Here is a 19,184-nt window from a genome sequence, read left to right on the forward strand (position 1 = left end):
CATGGACCTGCTTCCTGGCTCACTGCCCAGAGACATGGACCTGCTTCCTGACTCACTGCCCAGACATGGACCTGCTTCCTGACTCACTGCTCACAGACATGGACCTGCTTCCTGACTCACTGCCCAGAGACATGGACCTGCTTCCTGGCTCACTGCCCAGAGACATGGACCTGCTTCCTGACTCACTGCTCAGAGACATGGACCTGCTTCCTGACTCACTGCCCAGAGACATGGACCTGCTTCCTGACTCACTGCTCAGACATGGACCTGCTTCCTGGCTCACTGCCCAGAGACATGGACCTGCTTCCTGACTCACTGCCCAGACATGGACCTGCTTCCTGACTCACTGCTCACAGACATGGACCTGCTTCCTGACTCACTGCTCAGAGACATGGACCTGCTTCCTGGCTCACTGCCCAGAGACATGGACCTGCTTCCTGACTCACTGCTCAGAGACATGGACCTGCTTCCTGACTCACTGCCCAGAGACATGGACCTGCTTCCTGGCTCACTGCTCAGAGACATGGACCTGCTTCCTGACTCACTGCTCACAGACATGGACCTGCTTCCTGACTCACTGCCCAGAGACATGGACCTGCTTCCTGGCTCACATTTCAGAGACATGGACCTGCTTCCTGGCTCACTGCTCAGAGACATGGACCTGCTTCCTGGCTCACTGCCCAGAGACATGGACCTGCTTCCTGACTCACTGCTCAGAGACATGGACCTGCTTCCTGACTCACTGCTCAGACATGGATCTGCTTCCTGACTCACTGCCCAGAGACATGGACCTGCTTCCTGGCTCACTGCCCAGAGACATGGACCTGCTTCCTGACTCACTGCTCAGAGACATGGACCTGCTTCCTGGCTCACTGCCCAGAGACATGGACCTGCTTCCTGACTCACTGCTCACAGACATGGACCTGCTTCCTGACTCACTGCTCAGAGACATGGACCTGCTTCCTGACTCACTGCCCAGAGACATGAACCTGCTTCCTGGCTCACTGCTCAGAGACATGGACCTGCTTCCTGACTCACTGCCCAGAGACATGGACCTGCTTCCTGACTCACTGCTCAGAGACATGGACCTGCTTCCTGGCTCACTGCCCAGAGACATGGACCTGCTTCCTGACTCACTGCTCACAGACATGGACCTGCTTCCTGACTCACTGCTCAGAGACATGGACCTGCTTCCTGACTCACTGCCCAGAGACATGGACCTGCTTCCTGGCTCACTGCTCAGAGACATGGACCTGCTTCCTGACTCACTGCCCAGAGACATGGACCTGCTTCCTGGCTCACTGCCCAGAGACATGGACCTGCTTCCTGGCTCACTGCCCAGAGACATGGACCTGCTTCCTGACTCACTGCCCAGAGACATGGACCTGCTTCCTGACTCACTGCCCAGAGACATGGACCTGCTTCCTGACTCACTGCTCTTAGACATGGACCTGCTTCCTGGCTCACTGCCCAGAGACATGGACCTGCTTCCTGACTCACTGCCCAGACATGGACCTGCTTCCTGGCTCACTGCCCAGAGACATGGACCTGCTTCCTGACTCACTGCCCAGAGACATGGACCTGCTTCCTGACTCACTGCCCAGAGACATGGACCTGCTTCCTGACTCACTGCCCAGAGACATGGACCTGCTTCCTGACTCACTGCCCAGAGACATGGACCTGCTTCCTGACTCACTGCTCAGAGACATGGACCTGCTTCCTGGCTCACTGCCCAGACATGGACCTGCTTCCTGACTCACTGCCCAGAGACATGGACCTGCTTCCTGACTCACTGCCCAGAGACATGGACCTGCTTCCTGACTCACTGCCCAGAGACATGGACCTGCTTCCTGACTCACTGCCCAGAGACATGGACCTGCTTCCTGACTCACTGCTCAGAGACATGGACCTGCTTCCTGGCTCACTGCCCAGACATGGACCTGCTTCCTGACTCACTGCCCAGAGACATGGACCTGCTTCCTGGCTCACTGCCCAGAGACATGGACCTGCTTCTTGGCTCACTGCCCAGAGACATGGACCTGCTTCCTGACTCACTGCTCAGAGACATGGACCTGCTTCCTGGCTCACTGCCCAGACATGGACCTGCTTCATGGCTTATCAAGCACCATTTCCGCAATGTTTGGGACGGTACAATATAGCGATGGTGAGGTTAAAAAGTGAGTTCTTTTACACAGGACAGCATTCGTCTCCTAACAATTACTTCTAACTCCATGAATAAATAATAGTTCTTTTTTTTCCAGGAGGGAAGGTAAGGTTACTGTAACAAAAATTAAAGTTTGTTTAAATTAGGTTAGGGTTATTTAAAATCAACTATGATCGTAAAATAAATCAATCCTTGCAATATGGTGTGTTTTTTTAAGAATAGGCCTAGAGATTGGCAAACTCCAGAGAACTTCGGAACTGTTCGGGCGTGGCTCTCTGTAGACTTCCAGCCTGTGCTGACTGCCTGACAGCCTTCTACTGGCGACAAGCGACATGTCGCTCTGTCCCTTCTGGAGTGAGACGCGGTGGGCCAGTTCGCGATTAACCGACGTTAATTTAACTTGCAATAAGTATTATTAATGTGCGCTGAACGCCATCTTCCTTTCAACAGTTTTAAGCACACGTGTTGATTGGCAGTCGTTGGGTTACGGATGAAGTCGTTTACTGTCAGGTGGTACCAATCCAGACACACATGAACACAAATGCAGACCGCAAGGTCCAAGCTCCCGACCCCAGCACGGTTGAAACCTTCTGCCCCTGACAAACTCTTCTTCCCGGACCATCCTTCTTGTCCTGTACTGAACCTGCCTGCTTATTGCCTGCAATTAATATACCTGGGCCTAACTTCATTATTTGCAGTCTAGAGTTAAGAAAGGGGAGTTTTGTCATGGCATGGCTGGCCAATCCCCGAAGACTTTCGCATGTCTGAAATCCAGTACGATCAGACATGAAGGCTTTTGGCCTGTGACTTATTTTACAGTCTTCCCTCCCAAGCAAATACACTCAGTTAAAAAGATAATTGCTCACCGGTAGAGGCGGTGCCGTCCTCGCCTGGGTCGGACATGGCACGAGGTCACATCGGGCCTGCGGTCCGTTTCCTGCAACACACACAAGATACCGAGCGTAGAGTCCATGAAATAACAGCACGAAGTGGACACTCGGCCCTATTGAACCTCCGCGTTTTGATGTGAAACATCTTAGTTCCCGGTACGTGAATCAGTGACAACCAAAAACCGGGGCTCTGCTAGTATACAATAAACATGTCACGAGTAAATAAATGTCTGATATTCATAAATCAAACGCGTAAATGCTATATTCCTATGCAGGCATACAATAGTCAAGATGTATAAAATTTGCATGAGGAAACTAGAGATTTTTTTTCGTTAGCATGTGGGGTACCAGCCCTCCCGCAATATTTTTTCTGGGGCATAGTAAATTTTATTCAGCTGACATAACGATAGGAGTGTGAAGAAAAACATATTAAAGTTGTTTAGTCTAATTCGTATCACTGAATGAGATTACTTGCAGCTAGCAAGACGGTCACTTTCACCACTCCATGTTGTCCTTCTTTTCATCCAAGTTTCAACACGTGCAATCACGTGTGATGAAAATTATTAAATATTCTGTTTCTCATAATTAAAAGCAGTAACAATTTGAGGGTTTCATAAAGTTGAAACTTAATGGAATAAAATACTTGATATCTTTAATAATGGGCGAAACGCCCGTGTTTTTTTAATATAAGTAAAATGTAACAGCTTGAAAACTTTTATTTATTTTTTTACAAGGTTAGATTTAGCATTGAGCTATCAAGTAAAAAAAACTGGCTCACAGCTCCCCATGGAGCATGCTTTGGAGAAAGTGTCGCAGGGCATTTCCTCATCCGTAGAGACTGGAAAAATTCGTGCTTTGGATGACCTCTAGGATAGACTCCACAATCCCCTACATACTCAGGCAAATGCCACCTGCTCATTGGTTACCGACTCGTGACACGTGTCAACTGGGACGCTTGCGATTCGATACTTTTTTGGTTAAAGGTTTTTCATTGGCTCAAAGTCCTTCAGATAAACCGTGAGCCAATCAGAGAAGCAATATAAAGGTACAGTTGTTTGGATCCTATCATATCGTGAAATGAATCCGCGAATTTTTCCGGTCTCTACTCATCCGAATATTGCGGTCACAGGATATACTCAATGGACCAAAAAAACTGGGGAGTAGGCTGTGTCGGGACACGGTCGAAATTCGCTACCGTAAGTATGTCGTACTGCACTCGAGCTAGGGCCGGACGACATCCGCCATCTTGGTTTTCTCCCTCTCCTCGCAGGTTCGGCACCTTTGGGGACGTCAAAACTGCACGTGCTTCTAATCCTCGATACTCGCGATTCCGGTTGTATATATTCGCACGGCGGTGTCGACAGAACGGATGCGTTATTCTGGTTTAAGGCCCACTGAGTTGTATGCTACACCATTCAGAAGGAAACCAAGAACATCTGGGGCCTAAGGTGACCCTGGGGAGCATATCTGCGAGTATAACAACAAAGTAGTGCTCCTAGTGCACCCAATACGGGTTCAGATCTAGGAGGTGGTGGTGGAGGTTAGGCCAGGCCGGGCTTTGCCCGGAATAACATATGCCTCGACATTGTGTCGAAACGGCAGAAATTTTTTAATTAATTAATTTATCAGGTATACTTATTAACGGTGGTATACAAAACACGATTTGTAATGTTGATAAGAGGGGCAGTATGGATGTGGCAACAGTGAGCGCCCATTCGTCCAGGCGCGAGGCAGACTGTGCACAGTCAACTGCGTCGTGTGCCACGGGGCGGACCGGGGCTTCGGATGCTGCGTGCTGTCGTCATGGGGACCAGCGCGCGCCCAGAAGTGATCTCCCGCGCCGCTGTCACCCCTAGGCCGAGGACGCCATGTTGGTTCCTGGCAGTTTTCAGGCCGTCACGATTTCCCGCCTTTCGATTTTCAACATATCTTTCCGTTGAAGCGTGGAAAATCATTCAACGGAATTCCTGATGTTACACGAGAATGCCTGCTATTTTTTTTTCCTTTTTAATGTCCCGTTCCAGGTCATAATTTAATTTTTACGTTTTACAAGGTTAAACTTGCAGACTTTTTGAGTGAACGAAATTCAACAAAATTATATATATATGGTGTGTGTGTGTGTGTGTGTGTGTGTGTGTCAAAAATTCCACTTTGACAGATAATTATTCGCATTATTATCTGGCAAAGTGGAATTTATAACATTTTTGTGCAGTGGGTATAAGGAGAACCAAATGGAATAAATAACTGAAAAGTTTTGTTTCTAAAGGCAGTGCTGGTTGCTACTACGCGGTATCTATGGTTAAAAATTTCATCAGAAATTTTTTTTTAATTTTATTTAGCCTTTTAAAATCATAAAAGTTCTGTTGATTTTTAAAAGGCAAGGAAAAATTAAATATTTTCTTTTTCTGAAAGAAATAAAACCTTATCACATAGCTGCAAGTAAAATTGATTTTAAAAAACAAAAAGTTCCAGTTTTGTTTTTTTTATTTTATTCTCCTTATCCATGCTGCACACGATTGTTTAAATGCAACTCTGCCAGCTAATTATGCAAAACGTATGTTTTATTTTATTCTTTTTTTTATGAAAGATCAGCCACTCGAAAAATCGGAAATTTTAACCGTGTGGAACATAAATATAAAATAATAACCTGGAACAGGAAATACACCCTTAAGTCATAGGCGTTTAGTATAGAATAATAGATACTATATATTATGGTTCTTAAAATCTTTTAATATGTGATCTCTGTCGTACGTTAAAAAAATATATATTATGACCTGAGAACCGTTGAAACCAAAACGGCGTTTTTCGGGTCCTATCTCTCGCCCTTGAATGCAGTCCAGTTGAGACGTATCTCCAATAAACAGCCAACGAACACGCACAACCCTAGTCATAGCGGAGAGAGCTAGACGCCCATTAGACTGCAATACGGTATGCACGCGCCAGGAATTACGTCCTTGCGATTTTATGTAATCCTTAATTTATGTGTTGAAAAAAACTGTGCTCACAAATCGCTGGTCAGATGTCACGGGATAATCATTTGGTACTTGAACTTACTAACACTACCAACATATGTCGGATCGCGGAATTTCAATAGTTGAAATCAACAGCAAGATTTCAACTGTGAACCAACTTCGCACAAGTCGTGCGCATGGTCTGCTATGCACTCGCTTAGATCCCCCCCCCCCCCCCCCCCCGGATTAAAGCCTTAAGGCCCCCGCCTCGTCAGGGGTGTTTGTGTGTCGGTGAGGCGGGATGATAAGCGCGACGCTCGCTGGTGCTTCTAGCGCGGTGTCTCCTCTGGACTGGCGCGCAGTCTTCTCCCAGTGCACTTAGCGGTGACCGTAACATTATATGGCGGAGAAATGAAGATAAAGGTGTACTGCAAGTTCCTTAAGTGCTTACAAGAATATGTGCCGGTTGCTTTACGCCTAAAAATTACTCTGAAAACATGCATTTTAGCCATTTTAACTGTTATAAAAATACAGTTTAAAAACTTCATCCGAAATCAAAAGTAACTTATCGGCCCTCAGCGAACTCTTAAATGCTTTTCCGTAAGCAGACCCCCACTCGGATATCTTGAGCAGTTATCAAATCGCGTTGTTTTTATCCTGAAGCTCTGCGCACCGTGTGTGTGTGTGTCCGGGTAGGCGGGGGCCTTAAATGACTTTTATCCGCGTCTGGATTCGCAAGCGCCCCTGGTGGTGGGCGACAGAACTGCCTGCACCCACTCGGCTGCCTGTCGGCTCTTGGGAATGCCTCAGCCTCTCTCAGCCCCCTCGGAACATGAACCGACCAGATTGTACAGGAGGTGATGGGGGAGAGGGGTAGGAATGACTCACTCCCACCCCCCACGTGATCATTAGCTCTGGGGGCAGAGGATCGATAGCGGGACCTCCCCGGCCCAAGGTCGCCGCTATCCCCAAGGAGCTCTCAAGGTCACGAGATGATGATAAGGTACGTGGGGGGGGGGGGAGAGCATATCGACTAGCTAACCCCCCTACCACCGCCCACCCCCTCTCGCTATGCCCTTCAACCCACGCGCGGCAATTCCTCGAACACAATGATCGCAGGGGCTTAGCTAACGCCATGTACACAAGAGACTTAACACCTGACAGCTCGAGATTTTCCTAGTGGAAACCTGGACTGTTGTCGCGTCAGTACGACGTATGGTCTGTACCTTTTTAATACGTATGGTACTAACATTATGACAACGAATCTTAATCTAAACCTTAGAAACACTTTATCCAATCATTATATAGGTTCGTGGGGGAAAATCAACAGAGTTTAAAATTTCTTAAACATTTAAACAAATATTCTATAATTTTGTTTTTGTTTTGCTTTTACACCTCTTGCCGCTAGGTTAAATTTCACAACATCGCCTGTGTTATTAGTACAGAACTTCCCGTATCACGCGATGGAATGTTCGCACAGGCTCCGCTAGAAGCTAGCCAAGCCTCCATGGCAGCTGGTATGGGTGTTTCTGAGGAAGAAACCATCACACGTAAGACTTGTGATTGGTGCAGGCCTAGCTTGTGCGAATGGTCTTGTTAGGTTAGTTGTGTAACCCCCTCAACAAAGAAGTTGCACTTCAACAACACTGTACGGTACGAGATGTTAGGTCAGGTGTGGACTGGAGGATACTACTTTGTTAACTGTCTAGAAAATATTTTTTTAGTTCAAGAGGCCCGGGGGGGGGGGGGGTGTAATCCATAGGACCGCCGCTATAATGTCAATAGATCGATATGCATCTGGGAGAAATTCACCCAATCACGAAACACAGACGACGCTACAGTGTTTTAACTTTCAGCTAGTCTCGAAATCTTTTCGCGAAATCTGCATGGCCCTACTTATGATTAAGGGCATCATGTACATTTCGCGAAAAGATTGCGAGACTAGCTGAAAGTTAAGACACTGTAGCATCGTCTGCGTTTTGTGATTGGGTTTAGTTTCTTTAAAGTTCATTACGATTGTTACAACACCAATCACAGTCATTCAGTGCGGAAGCAAACGAGTCTTGAGTGGCTCGGCCAAATAAGGCAACGACTTCTCTCGCAGACGGCCGCCAATCACAAGGAAGAAACCACTGGTACGGGTATACCTTGTTGCAGTCTAATAGGTGTGCAGATCTTTTCGCGAATATTTCCTACCCCTAATCATAAGTAGGGACCGGAAAAAGTCGCGGGTTCAATTACCTCTAGGATGAACTTTATAGTTCTACGTACACTCCGTCAAATCTCACCCTCTCATTGGCTGCTGTCTTGTGGAGGTGTCCCAACGTAGCGGCCTGTGATTCGATACAGCTTTCGGTTGAGTGTTTCTCACTGGCCCAGAGTCGTCCAGGTGAGTTGTGAGCCAATAGCAGAGGCAGCACTGAGGTATAACTATTTGAATTTCAGGCTGTCGTGAAATGAATCCGCGAATTTTTCCGGTCTCTAGTAATCTAACATCATTTCTACGTCAAATGTACGTAATAAAATGATGTTGGTATTATATCAGTACAATGTCAGCACGATATCATTTATCCTTACATCATTTTTTAGTCACAACAGATGTCAGTGGTATGTAAAAATTACGTAAAAATCCATTACCTAGCTATGCCTTACCCCAGTGATGTCATACCTAGGTCATGTATTCAGGTGGTCAAATTAACCTTCACCTACTGCTATTACAGCATGTCGGTGATGCGAACTCACAATATTTTACCCATCCAAAAAACAAGAGTCCAACACGCACATGATACAGTCGAGTAAGTATATACAATGTATTAGTGTGTATATGCGTATACATGCACACAGGCCGCTGCGATTCGCCAGTCTGGCGCAACACGTCACTAGCATGTCGGTGACGCGAATCCATAAGTTTTGTCCCTAGCGAAAATCGCTCAACGCGGCTAAAGAAGTTTTCACTTTAAAAATTGTGTGCTAGTCTTCCAGTACTCGGCAGAGATGTGTGACATATAACCTCGGTAACGAGCAAATACACGTGTACGGACGGGAGCAGATAGCAGTTGAATTATTTTGGGTTCAATATTTTTGTGTTGTCATCATTTGTGGTTTTTTTTTTCGTTCTCTTAGTACATTTTTCTTTGTTTTTCTTTGTTTGTTGACCATATTCCTGTTTCGGAATATTTTGTGGTGTTCATATCCTTGTTGACAACAGCAATTGTTTGCTTAATTTTGTGTGTTTTTTGTCTTTTTTGGGTATTTTTATTTATTTTATTTATTAGTTTTTCTTCAACAGAAAAAAGTTCTTAGCAATGGCGTATGTCCAAAAACTTACATCAAGACACGTGTTCTCACCTTGAAAATACACTTAAAATGCGAAAGTCGGACACGAAATTTAACGTAGAATTATTATTTTTTAAAAAAAAGAAGTATGTATTAGGTACCTATATAAGTTAGAGGTAGGGGCGGGCATTTTTCGCGAAAAGATCTGAACACTTATTAGACTGCAACAAGGTACACCCGCACTAGCGTTTTCTTCCTTGTGATTGGCGGCCGTCTGCGAGAGAAGTCGTTGCCTTATTTTACCGAGCCACTCAGGACGCGTTTACTTCCGCACTGAATCGCTGTGATTGGTGTTGTTACAATCGATATGTACTTGGGAGAAACTCACCCAATCGCGAAACACAGACTGTGCTAGTTTTTTTTTTTTTTTTTTTTACTTTCATCGAGTCTCGAAATCTTTTAGCGAAATCTGCATTCCCCTAGTTAGAGGTTATACTTTTTTGACATTACTTAAATATTAACCTGAAACATTTAAAAAAAACATATTATAATACTAAGTATATGTTTGCATATTTGTTAATTTGCTTAAACGACTGAATCAAGTCTGTAAATACTTTCTATAAACAAAACCTTAACCTATCTGAGCTGATTCAACATTTAATATTCAACAGTAAAAATTTCAACACGGAATGCTATTCTTTTCCATGGCATCAAATATATGTGCGCTAATAATTTGTTGTGTCTCTAAAGTATGATGAACGCTGCGCTGTCTCTACATTTCAACGTTAACTAAAGTTTGTCAAAATTGTAATGTCAGGATTGTAACATTTTTAAAGTTGTCATTATTTATTTTTATGGCTACAATAATAACATAAAGTATTAAGGGATAGTTGTATTATTTTAGAATGTTATTTTTTTAATACCTATGGGCGGTGTAAATTCTGCGAAGTTCACGGAAGTAATATGTACAAATGAATCAGGCGGGTCCGCTATATTTCCGGGATTTCGGAGACTTCCACAGATGGCAGCACCGTGTTTACACATTTCCGTTCCAATCGATTTCCGTTCCATTCACGAAATCACTCCTACCAAATGCCGTATACCGAGAGCTATGGTGTTACACATCTAAATAACTAAAGGAAATAACTATTTTTTTTGTACGTTCTTTAAATGATTCTTTCAATGGGGAAGATTAATTCAAAACCTTATTTTTGACATATGCGTCATTGCTAGGGACCGGAAAAATTCGCGGATTCAATGACCTCTAGGATAGCCTCCATTATCCTCTGCATTTCTCAAGTAAACACGCGTGTTCATTGGTTACTAAATTGTGAGGCGTCTCCACTGGGTAGCTTGTGATTTTACGCTTCTTTGGTCGATAGTCTCTTGTATCGACCTTAAACACCAGAGAGTTCCAGTTAAACTGCGAGCCAATAGCAGAACCAGCAGAAATGTACACAAGTTTGAATTTCAGCCTATCACGAAATGAATCCGCGAATTTTTCCGGTCTCTAGTCATTGCTGGTTGACACTGACGGAGAGTATGCCAGTGCGTCGCTGTGTTACCATTGAGTTGTCCAAGACTGTTGTTTGTATTTATTGTTCTTGTTGCAACTGTTTCGTCGTTGTCAACCCAATGTGTTCGTCTGATCTGTGATATTATTCCAACTACTTCCAAGGGATTCTCTGTGCTGTCTATGCTTTTAACATATGTCAACTGGCTTGTTTTCTGCGTGTGTTTGTACATTCATCTTTCCTTTGTCCGTTCTTCAGGCGTTCTCTAGCCAACCAGCAATCAAGAATGTCCAAAATTTTGATTTTGAGCACTTGTTCGTGTGAGCACGACAAGATGCTTCGTGTTAATTACCGTCGCATTATTAGCTTCACTCTGCTGGCCGCCGCGCCGTGCAAGATGCAGGATTTCATCATGACAAGGTACGTCACGAGCCGTGTGACAAGAGTTAGTTCTTCAGCGAGCCGGGACGCCGACGGAAACAGTGTTGGCGCTAGTATCGATTCCCCGCGATACTCGGAGAGCAAACTTTGTAATCTGGAGAACCCTCGTGTTTGCCGGCGCACGTGGGGCGGCGCGACTGTTCAACTCCGGCATTGGAAAGAGACAGTAACTGCCCATGAAAATGCACACTGTTAAACTATCGATGAGACACACAATACCTAGAGACCAGAAAAATTCGCGGATTCATTTCACGATATGATAGCATCCAAACAACTGTACCTTTAAATTGCTTCTCTGATTGGCTCACAGTTTATCTGAAGGACTTTGAGCCAATGAAAAACCTTCAACCAAAAAAGTATCGAATCGCAAGCGTCCCAGTTGAAACGTGTCACGAGTCGGTAACCAATGAGCAGGTGGCATTTGCTCGAGTATGTAGGGGATGGTGGAGTCTATCCTGGAGGTCATCCAAAGCGCGAATTTTTCCAGTCTCTCATAATACCACAAGCTTTTAATTTACTTTTACTATGTGTAATTGAATAATTAATTTTGGTCCACGTATTGTGATAAAAGTTATCGCGAGAACGTCGTAACATCGATAAACCTTTTCATGATTTGAAGGAACCTCGATTTTATACATGCACTCAGATTACATAATTGATTAGATTAGAGGTTTCAAGGTACATGTAGTATTCCTTCGACCATCGATGTTGCCATTGCTCTTGGAAAAAACCTTTTAAATGTAATTTTTTAAATTACGCAACTGTGGTTTTCAGATATGAATAGCCTTCAGAATAACTATAGATTTATGCTAATATTATAAAGAGAGAGAAAGAGAGCGAGAAAGTGGGAGAGAAAATGAGTTTATTTGTAAAAAGAAATGTCAATTTTTCCTTCTTTTTTTTTCAAAAAGAAAATGCCTGTGACTTTATTTTTCTCACTAAGGCTTAAATTCCTTAAAATGGCCATAACTCAAGCATCTGAGTCATGATCTTGACTGTAGCCGCCATCTTGGAATCTGCCATTTGGAATTATGACTAATGTCCACCATATTGAAAATATATAATTATTATGAAAAAAAAGAAAATATTATTTTTTTAAATTTATAAAAAAAGTTTTAATAAAAATGTTGATAACATTCTAATAAAAAACACACCATGAACTTAGGAGTCCTCGTTTCGAACCCGATGAGGGAAAAATTATATAATCCTTCCTCCATGGTGGCTACTGACAACTAATGCCCACAACTAATGCCAACCAGTATGATATCATGGCGGCCATAGTGGATGTCTCCATCTTGTTTTCGTCATACTGGTTTAATTTTTACCTACTGGAGTACAGTAGTGCCAATCACCAAATCGTCAGTTGACGTAGCAACCACCATCTTGACCACCATATTGGAAATCTGTAATTATTAAACTAAAAATTCGAAAAAAATTATAAACATCATATAAAAATTAACTATTAATATAATGATTGATTCGTTCGATTCCAGTCCTTGGCTCGATCCTTAGTCGATACAAAATTGTTATTGTACCTATTGAAATTAAATTTGACCTCAATTTTACATTTTACATTAAAAATGTACGAAGTTTCAGGTACAAGAAATAAAACAATTTTTTTTCAAACATTATTTGCTACACAAATTCTATTTTAGTTCACGACAAACAAAGGAGAAAATAACTATTAATATAATGATTGATTCGTTCGATTCCAGTCCTTGGTTCGATCCTTAGTCGATACAAAATTGTTATTGTACCTATTGAAATTAAATTTGACCTCAATTTTACATTTTACATTAAAAATGTAAGAAGTTTCAGGTACAAGAAATAAAACAAATTTTTTTCAAACATTATTTGCTACACAAATTCTATTTTAGTTCACGACAAACAAAGAAGAAAATAATAAATGTTATTCATTCAGTGAGCATTGTCATTCTTATTCTCAGATGCAATCAAATCACATAGCTAAGTGTCCATTAGCAACTTTTTTCCTAGTGTGCTTCTTCTTTGCGACAGATTTTTTCAATACCATCATTTAAAGATTCTTCTACGTCGTGTGTTAGGTAAAGAGCAGTATTCATTGTCTTGAATACTATTTTGTAAGTCTGGTCTTGAAATGGCTCAGTTGACCATAAGTAAATTCCAGCCGCAAATTATACTTCAAAGTGATCATTTTCCAATACTTCTTCAAGTTGATTAACTATCCTTCTTGGCATCAGAAACAAAGGTAAAAGCTTCTCTTGGCGCAAGAGAGCCGTTCAGGTAATACCTAACAGTTTTCAACATTGCACGGAGAGCTGATTTGGCCAAGTAGGATCCATTTTCATTCGATCACAACAGGCCGAGAACTGTTGTAGGTTGTAGGACCTGTTCTACAGTTATAATCATTGTACGCACAATTCTCAACCTTAACTTGAGGGGAAGAACTCCAAACTCCAAACTTTTCTCCGTGATGGGTCAGATTAGTTGCTTGCTTGAATTTAGGTAGTCACTGCTTCGTATAAAAATATTATGGCAAAATGCAAAATGGAAATTTCCACAAAAATAAATGAGGGGAAAAGAGTCCGAATTTTTCGAACCGGTGTGTTGTGTGAGAATATAGCTTCGAATTCTGTGCTGAGCGTGTACGATCGTGCTAGTTTTATGTTTGTATGGTATCACGGATGCAATCCTAAATCGCGTAATTGTAAAATTAAAAATGCACATATAAAACAGTAATAAAAACTAAGAGAAAAAGGCAGAATATGAACATACCTGTGAAATTGAACTGAAATTATCGTTTTATCTAAATATTTTATTAAAAGACAATTGTTACACTTTCAATGCATAGCTACACTGACGTTCCGTAATTAGTATAGCATATTTTAGTTACATCATGTAATACGATATATACCACAATATAAAACAAGAAACATTCTGTCCACTTAACGTTATTAACTTTGAGTAAATTATAGATGTTAAGAAAAAGATTGCAATTTCCATTGCCGGAGATGTGATCTCGGAAGTCTCATCATGCCTTCATTCCTAAACAACCTGTAGGGTCAAAACAAGTGCCTGCTTACACTACGTGAAACTATTTGACATTGAAGTCGGACATATCTAAAATACGCGATGATTCAACTAGCCTTAATTTGTTCATTCACATAACCAGTAATAATTGGCAGAAACTTTTTTTTATTTTTTTTGCGATTTCTCAACGATATAGTTTTCAGTAATTCGTATTGTCTCTCGAAGTAAAAAAAAAAAAGGAACAAGTCACTGCATTCCATCATGACTCGAACCGCCTACGTACCTTGATTGGCGACTCAGATGTAAGTCTCCCTTTGAAGTAGTATAAAATATGGTTCCTGTCAATAAATTTTCACTAAATTGAAACGATATTATCACAAGAATAAAATTCACTAACATACACTAGATACGCACACGCACAAAAACAACTCTACCGTACTGCCCCCTTTCAAGCATTACTGAACTATTATATTCATTGTAGCCAACATTGTAAAGATTTTTCCCTTAAGTGTTACACAACTATTATGGATGATGACAGTTGTAATAATTGAACAGTTTATCAGTTTTGTTTGGTGAAAATAATTATTGGCTCTTGGTGGGTAGTATTTTATATTTCGGAGTGATTCAGTTCAGGCGGATTCTGATGATTTGCAAATCCCCAGTCAGTGCCGAACTGTGTGTGAAGAATTTTAATATTTATGCTACACGTTAGGACAGGAAGAACCAACCCTGAGTGGTAAAGTATACATATAATTGATTATAAATCTATATGTTTAGGAACATTGTTTAATAAGTTGGTAATAATTGAAATGAGAGCGTTCAAATTTATTGTTAAAATAAGCTCTACTTATTTACATGGGTTTAGGTTAGGATTTGATACCCTGAATAAAAATAATTCATTTCATTAAACATTGTTAAGGATTTTGTCCTGTACATTTAGTTTCATTTAAAAGTTCTGTCTGATCACTTCGTGGTCTGCATAATCTTAGGTTTCATATGCACATGGCAAATATGTCAAATGTGAAGCAATAACTGTCATATTCACATTGGAACACAGCACAGACCAGTTGCTTGATCAGACAGTAGGTACTGCATCTGAATATGCCTTAAACTGTAATGTCATCATAGCTGTTGTGGGCCTCATAAACAGTGGTGCCTTTGAAGAGTTCCAGGCAATGGAACACTGCTTATTACCTTTACAGTTGCCAAGTAAAATTAAGGTGTTGATGTTCGTAAGGATAAAGTAAGTGACAATATAACTTAGAATGCTGTATTTTAAGAAATGAGCAGGATTTTTTTATATTTGATTTGTTTTTGAAACTGAAGCTCAAACCCATGCAACTTTGGTTGCAAATAATGAACTTAGTACCTAGGGGGAAATAAACATTGAAGCATAAGCAACCACACGTAAGAACCCTAATTGTTATAGTGGAGAGTAATGGTAATCGGAAGCAGGATAATGTGAAAGGAGAATTTTTTTTTTCCTTCAACAATATAATATAACACTCCTTTAATTTAGGTGGGGTCTCACACACTATGTTGATTTTTTACATTTTCTCATCATTACTAATAGTCAGGGATATTTCTCTAAACCTCTCTTGCATTTCTTGTTCTGCCAAAAATATTTTTAACGGATATGTACTAAGGGTTATACAAAGGGTGTAAAAAGTTGTGCAAGTTGTAATTGTTATCATTTGAGCAACTCCTTACAATGATTATATCAAGTACCTACGTAAATATCCGTTGAAAATATCTGTGACAGAACAACAGATGCAAAAGAGGTATAGTGTTAAATTTACAGAAATAATCCTTAACTAATAGTAGTGATTGCAAAATATTAAAAAATGGCGTACGAGACTCCATCCCAACTTCTGAAAAATTAGCTCGTATGTGAAACGCTTGTGTCATTCTTTAACATCCAGCTTCAATTAATAATATCTTGCTACGTTTCCATGTGCTTCCCTGTGTCAGAAATCACATGAACTGTGCGTACAGTTGTCATTCTATCTGGTAACTAAAGTGAAGGATCCCCCTGGCAAAAACAATGCTGCGAGGGTTCTACCAAGAAATGGGGATAAGTTGGGCAGTGTAGTGGGCATTTTTGATGAACAGTGGGTTTCCTCAGTGTGCTTAACTGCTTGCGTTTTCCTCACCCATGCATACCATCGCTGCTTCATTATTGGTCCTCATTTTAAACAAATAAAAAATAGATCTCATGAGCCAGGCTCTTTAGAAAGAGGTTGACACCTAGCCTCGGTCAGAAGTGTGTCCTTCGCCACGTACCCCTTCAACATGTTTTCACACATCGGAGAAACTAGCAGAAAGTTACTTTCGTTTCATGCTTGTTGGTCTAGATCATGTGAAATATACCTGACATGTAAGAAGCCTAATTTAATTGGTTGCCTGCTTCAACTACAAATAAATATTAGACGTAGTGATTTATTAAGTCACCAAAGTGAGGTAATTGCTTCAGCATAGTCATCTGTGTATATTTTAATAACCAATTAATATTGCTTAATGGTGGTAAAAATTCCATATCACAAATTCAAGTTTATCCCTTACATAATCCTGATGGAATGATCCTGTGCGTACATGATGCTTGCTGTTTTTAATTTAGTTTGTCGAAAGCTTGTGGACAGACAATAACTTGCCGTGAAACAATGAATTATGATCGTAAGTTGAATACTAATTAAGAAATTTTCACAAGACCAGACAGTATTTATTTGTATTGTGATTCAAGTTTTTGTATGACCAGGATTTTCTAACATGCTAAATTAAAACAGCAAGCATTGTGTACCACAGGATCAATACATGATCATGCTAGCAAGATCAAGGGATAAAATTCTATATGTGTTACAAAATAACTACTTTTAATATTTAAAAAATAAAATTTTTCCACAATATTGTTATTTTTAGGTACTATTAGTATTGTAAAAGGGTTTTGTTTCGCCTTTTCCGCAGGTGACTAGATAGACATGTTTTCCTTCTTCGGGAGCAGGAAGAAAAGTCCAGAGAATGAAGACAGCACGGAGGAAGCTTCGTCATCTGATCCTGCCAGGTCGGCCAACGACTACGTTTTTGTGGAGCGAAGGCAGGACGCGCCCGGCTACGGGAACAGCGAAGTGTACCCAACGCTGCCATACCCCGTCGCACCGCCTTCATTCAGGCCCCCTGAGGCACCCGCGAGTGGCAGAGGTAGCAGCAGCAGCAGCAGCGGTAGCGCGGTAGCCAATCAGAACTCCCTAAGTGGCGTGCCCTTCAAGCTGTCCTCTAAAGCAGAGTACGATGCAGACTCGTTCCTGGGCGCCGACCTCAGCGAAATCATGTACCAAATCAGACACCTGGACTTGTCGAGCTTCGAGTACGACTTCACGGTCGAGAAAAGTGTTTTGCGAGAAGTTGGTCAGGAAAACTTTCAACCCTGACTGAAATCACAGCTATAATGATTTTTTTTTTTTTTTTTGCATTTTCTTTAAACATACTTAAAAGCTTATAAATTTTAATTGCTTCATAAACATTTTGATGAAAATCCTTGACAGAAAACATATTTCTGCATATTCCTTTGCAAGAACTTGGTTTTTCATGTTTAGCTGATGTGATAAGTTATCGTATTCACTCGAATGCAAGACGAGTCCCACAATTTGCCCTTTCATCATGAGAAAAATAATTTTTAGGTAAGTACTGTTGGAATTAGATGTAACAAACAGAGCAGCTTATGCATATGTGAAATAAATGGGCTGTGATATGTAGCTCAGCATTAATTAAAGTCGCAAGCAGGAAAAGAATACCACGATAAGAATCTTGTCTTTGTACCCGAATGTAAGATGCATTTGCTGAAGCTTGGAAAAATAATCCTTGCCTTGCATTTGGGTAAATAAGTTAACTTGGAAACATCCCGAAGCTTAAACGTTCAAAATTGAGTGTGTGGAGATGATTTAAGACTTGGAAAAACATCATGCTTATATATTTTGCTTCAGTTATGTCATATTTTTGTATGTTGTTTTCAGAATTGATTTCGGACTGGCTGGCCAGGTACCAGTGCTTAACTAGACTTGTATTCATCTACTGTTGTAGCAGTCATTTCAGAAATGTTTATTTTGCCATCACATTATCAGGTAAGTTATTACCAGACAATACCAAAATAATCATATGCTGTACTATCTTATGGCAGTTTACATGTGAAACCGCTTAGCACATCCAACATTCTTGGTATCTGCAAATGGTCGACTAATCCTCTGTTAATGACCAAGGATTTGGACTGGCAGCTTAGCCTAAGATTTCAGTTTGATTCCCCTTTATATTAATTTTATAACTGATATTTCAGTTCCATAATGGTGCACTCTTACGTTTGTTCAGGTATTCTCTCATGCAAGTACTAGGAGTAAATTTGCTACACGCGTGATCAGTTACAGAAAAATTTCTTTTTGGTAGATTGTGCAATTGGTGCTTTATGAAATAAATGTTTGAGGCAGTTACAAATTCAATGTGTGTAATTGTGTATAATATTGAAGGTACTTCATTTCTGTTCTAACTAGCTAGTAATCCATAGGTATCACAAATGATATTGCACAATTCAATATTATAAAGTTGTATAATTTTTCTTTGAAATGTATCACGATACATTTGTGCAATTGTTCTGTTTCAGTTTAAAAATGTTGCTTATCTTCTGTGCAGTGTAGCAAATGTGAATTTGTATCAAACATATGGTATTTGTATCAAACATATGGAATTGCTATGTTAATACTGTATATAAATATTATTTTTTTAAGCTGTAGATGTATAATAAAGTTACGTTGCTCGTATTCAAATATTTGTGTAGTCCATTATTAAAATAAAATAATAAAATTGTTTACCCTGCTGAGATCAAGCACATTTAAACGATTCTGGTCATCTCAAATGTCAGAACAGCCATCTCCCATTGGTTTTGCCTGAAGAATGT

The 19,184-nt window shown here is 41.0% G+C and overlaps 2 protein-coding genes across 7 annotated transcripts in view; one reads left to right on the forward strand and one right to left on the reverse strand.

Annotated features, from left to right (window-relative positions):
* LOC134537017 (histone deacetylase 4) overlaps positions 1–14,685 on the reverse strand; it is a 184,555-nt gene extending 169,870 nt beyond the window's left edge. For all 6 annotated transcript variants that reach the window (XM_063377206.1, XM_063377209.1, XM_063377208.1 and 3 more), the window contains exons 1-2: positions 14,529–14,685; positions 3,031–3,101 (exon numbers count right to left, since the gene is read on the reverse strand). In XM_063377206.1, the coding sequence (XP_063233276.1) occupies positions 3,031–3,067 (37 nt within the window). In that variant the 5' untranslated portion in view covers positions 3,068–3,101; positions 14,529–14,685. The remainder of the gene's footprint in view (positions 1–3,030; positions 3,102–14,528) is intronic.
* Positions 14,686–14,731: 46 nt separating this feature from the next.
* On the forward strand, positions 14,732–19,053 carry LOC134537020 (uncharacterized). Its single transcript, XM_063377211.1, has 2 exons — positions 14,732–14,981; positions 17,207–19,053. The coding sequence occupies exon 2, from the start codon at positions 17,221–17,223 to the stop codon at positions 17,668–17,670; it is 450 nt and encodes a 149-aa protein (XP_063233281.1). The 5' UTR covers positions 14,732–14,981; positions 17,207–17,220; the 3' UTR covers positions 17,671–19,053.
* The last annotated feature ends 131 nt before the right edge of the window (positions 19,054–19,184 follow it).

Source organism: Bacillus rossius, chromosome 11 (assembly GCF_032445375.1).
Source record: "Bacillus rossius redtenbacheri isolate Brsri chromosome 11, Brsri_v3, whole genome shotgun sequence".
NCBI lineage: Eukaryota > Metazoa > Arthropoda > Insecta > Phasmatodea > Bacillidae > Bacillus > Bacillus rossius.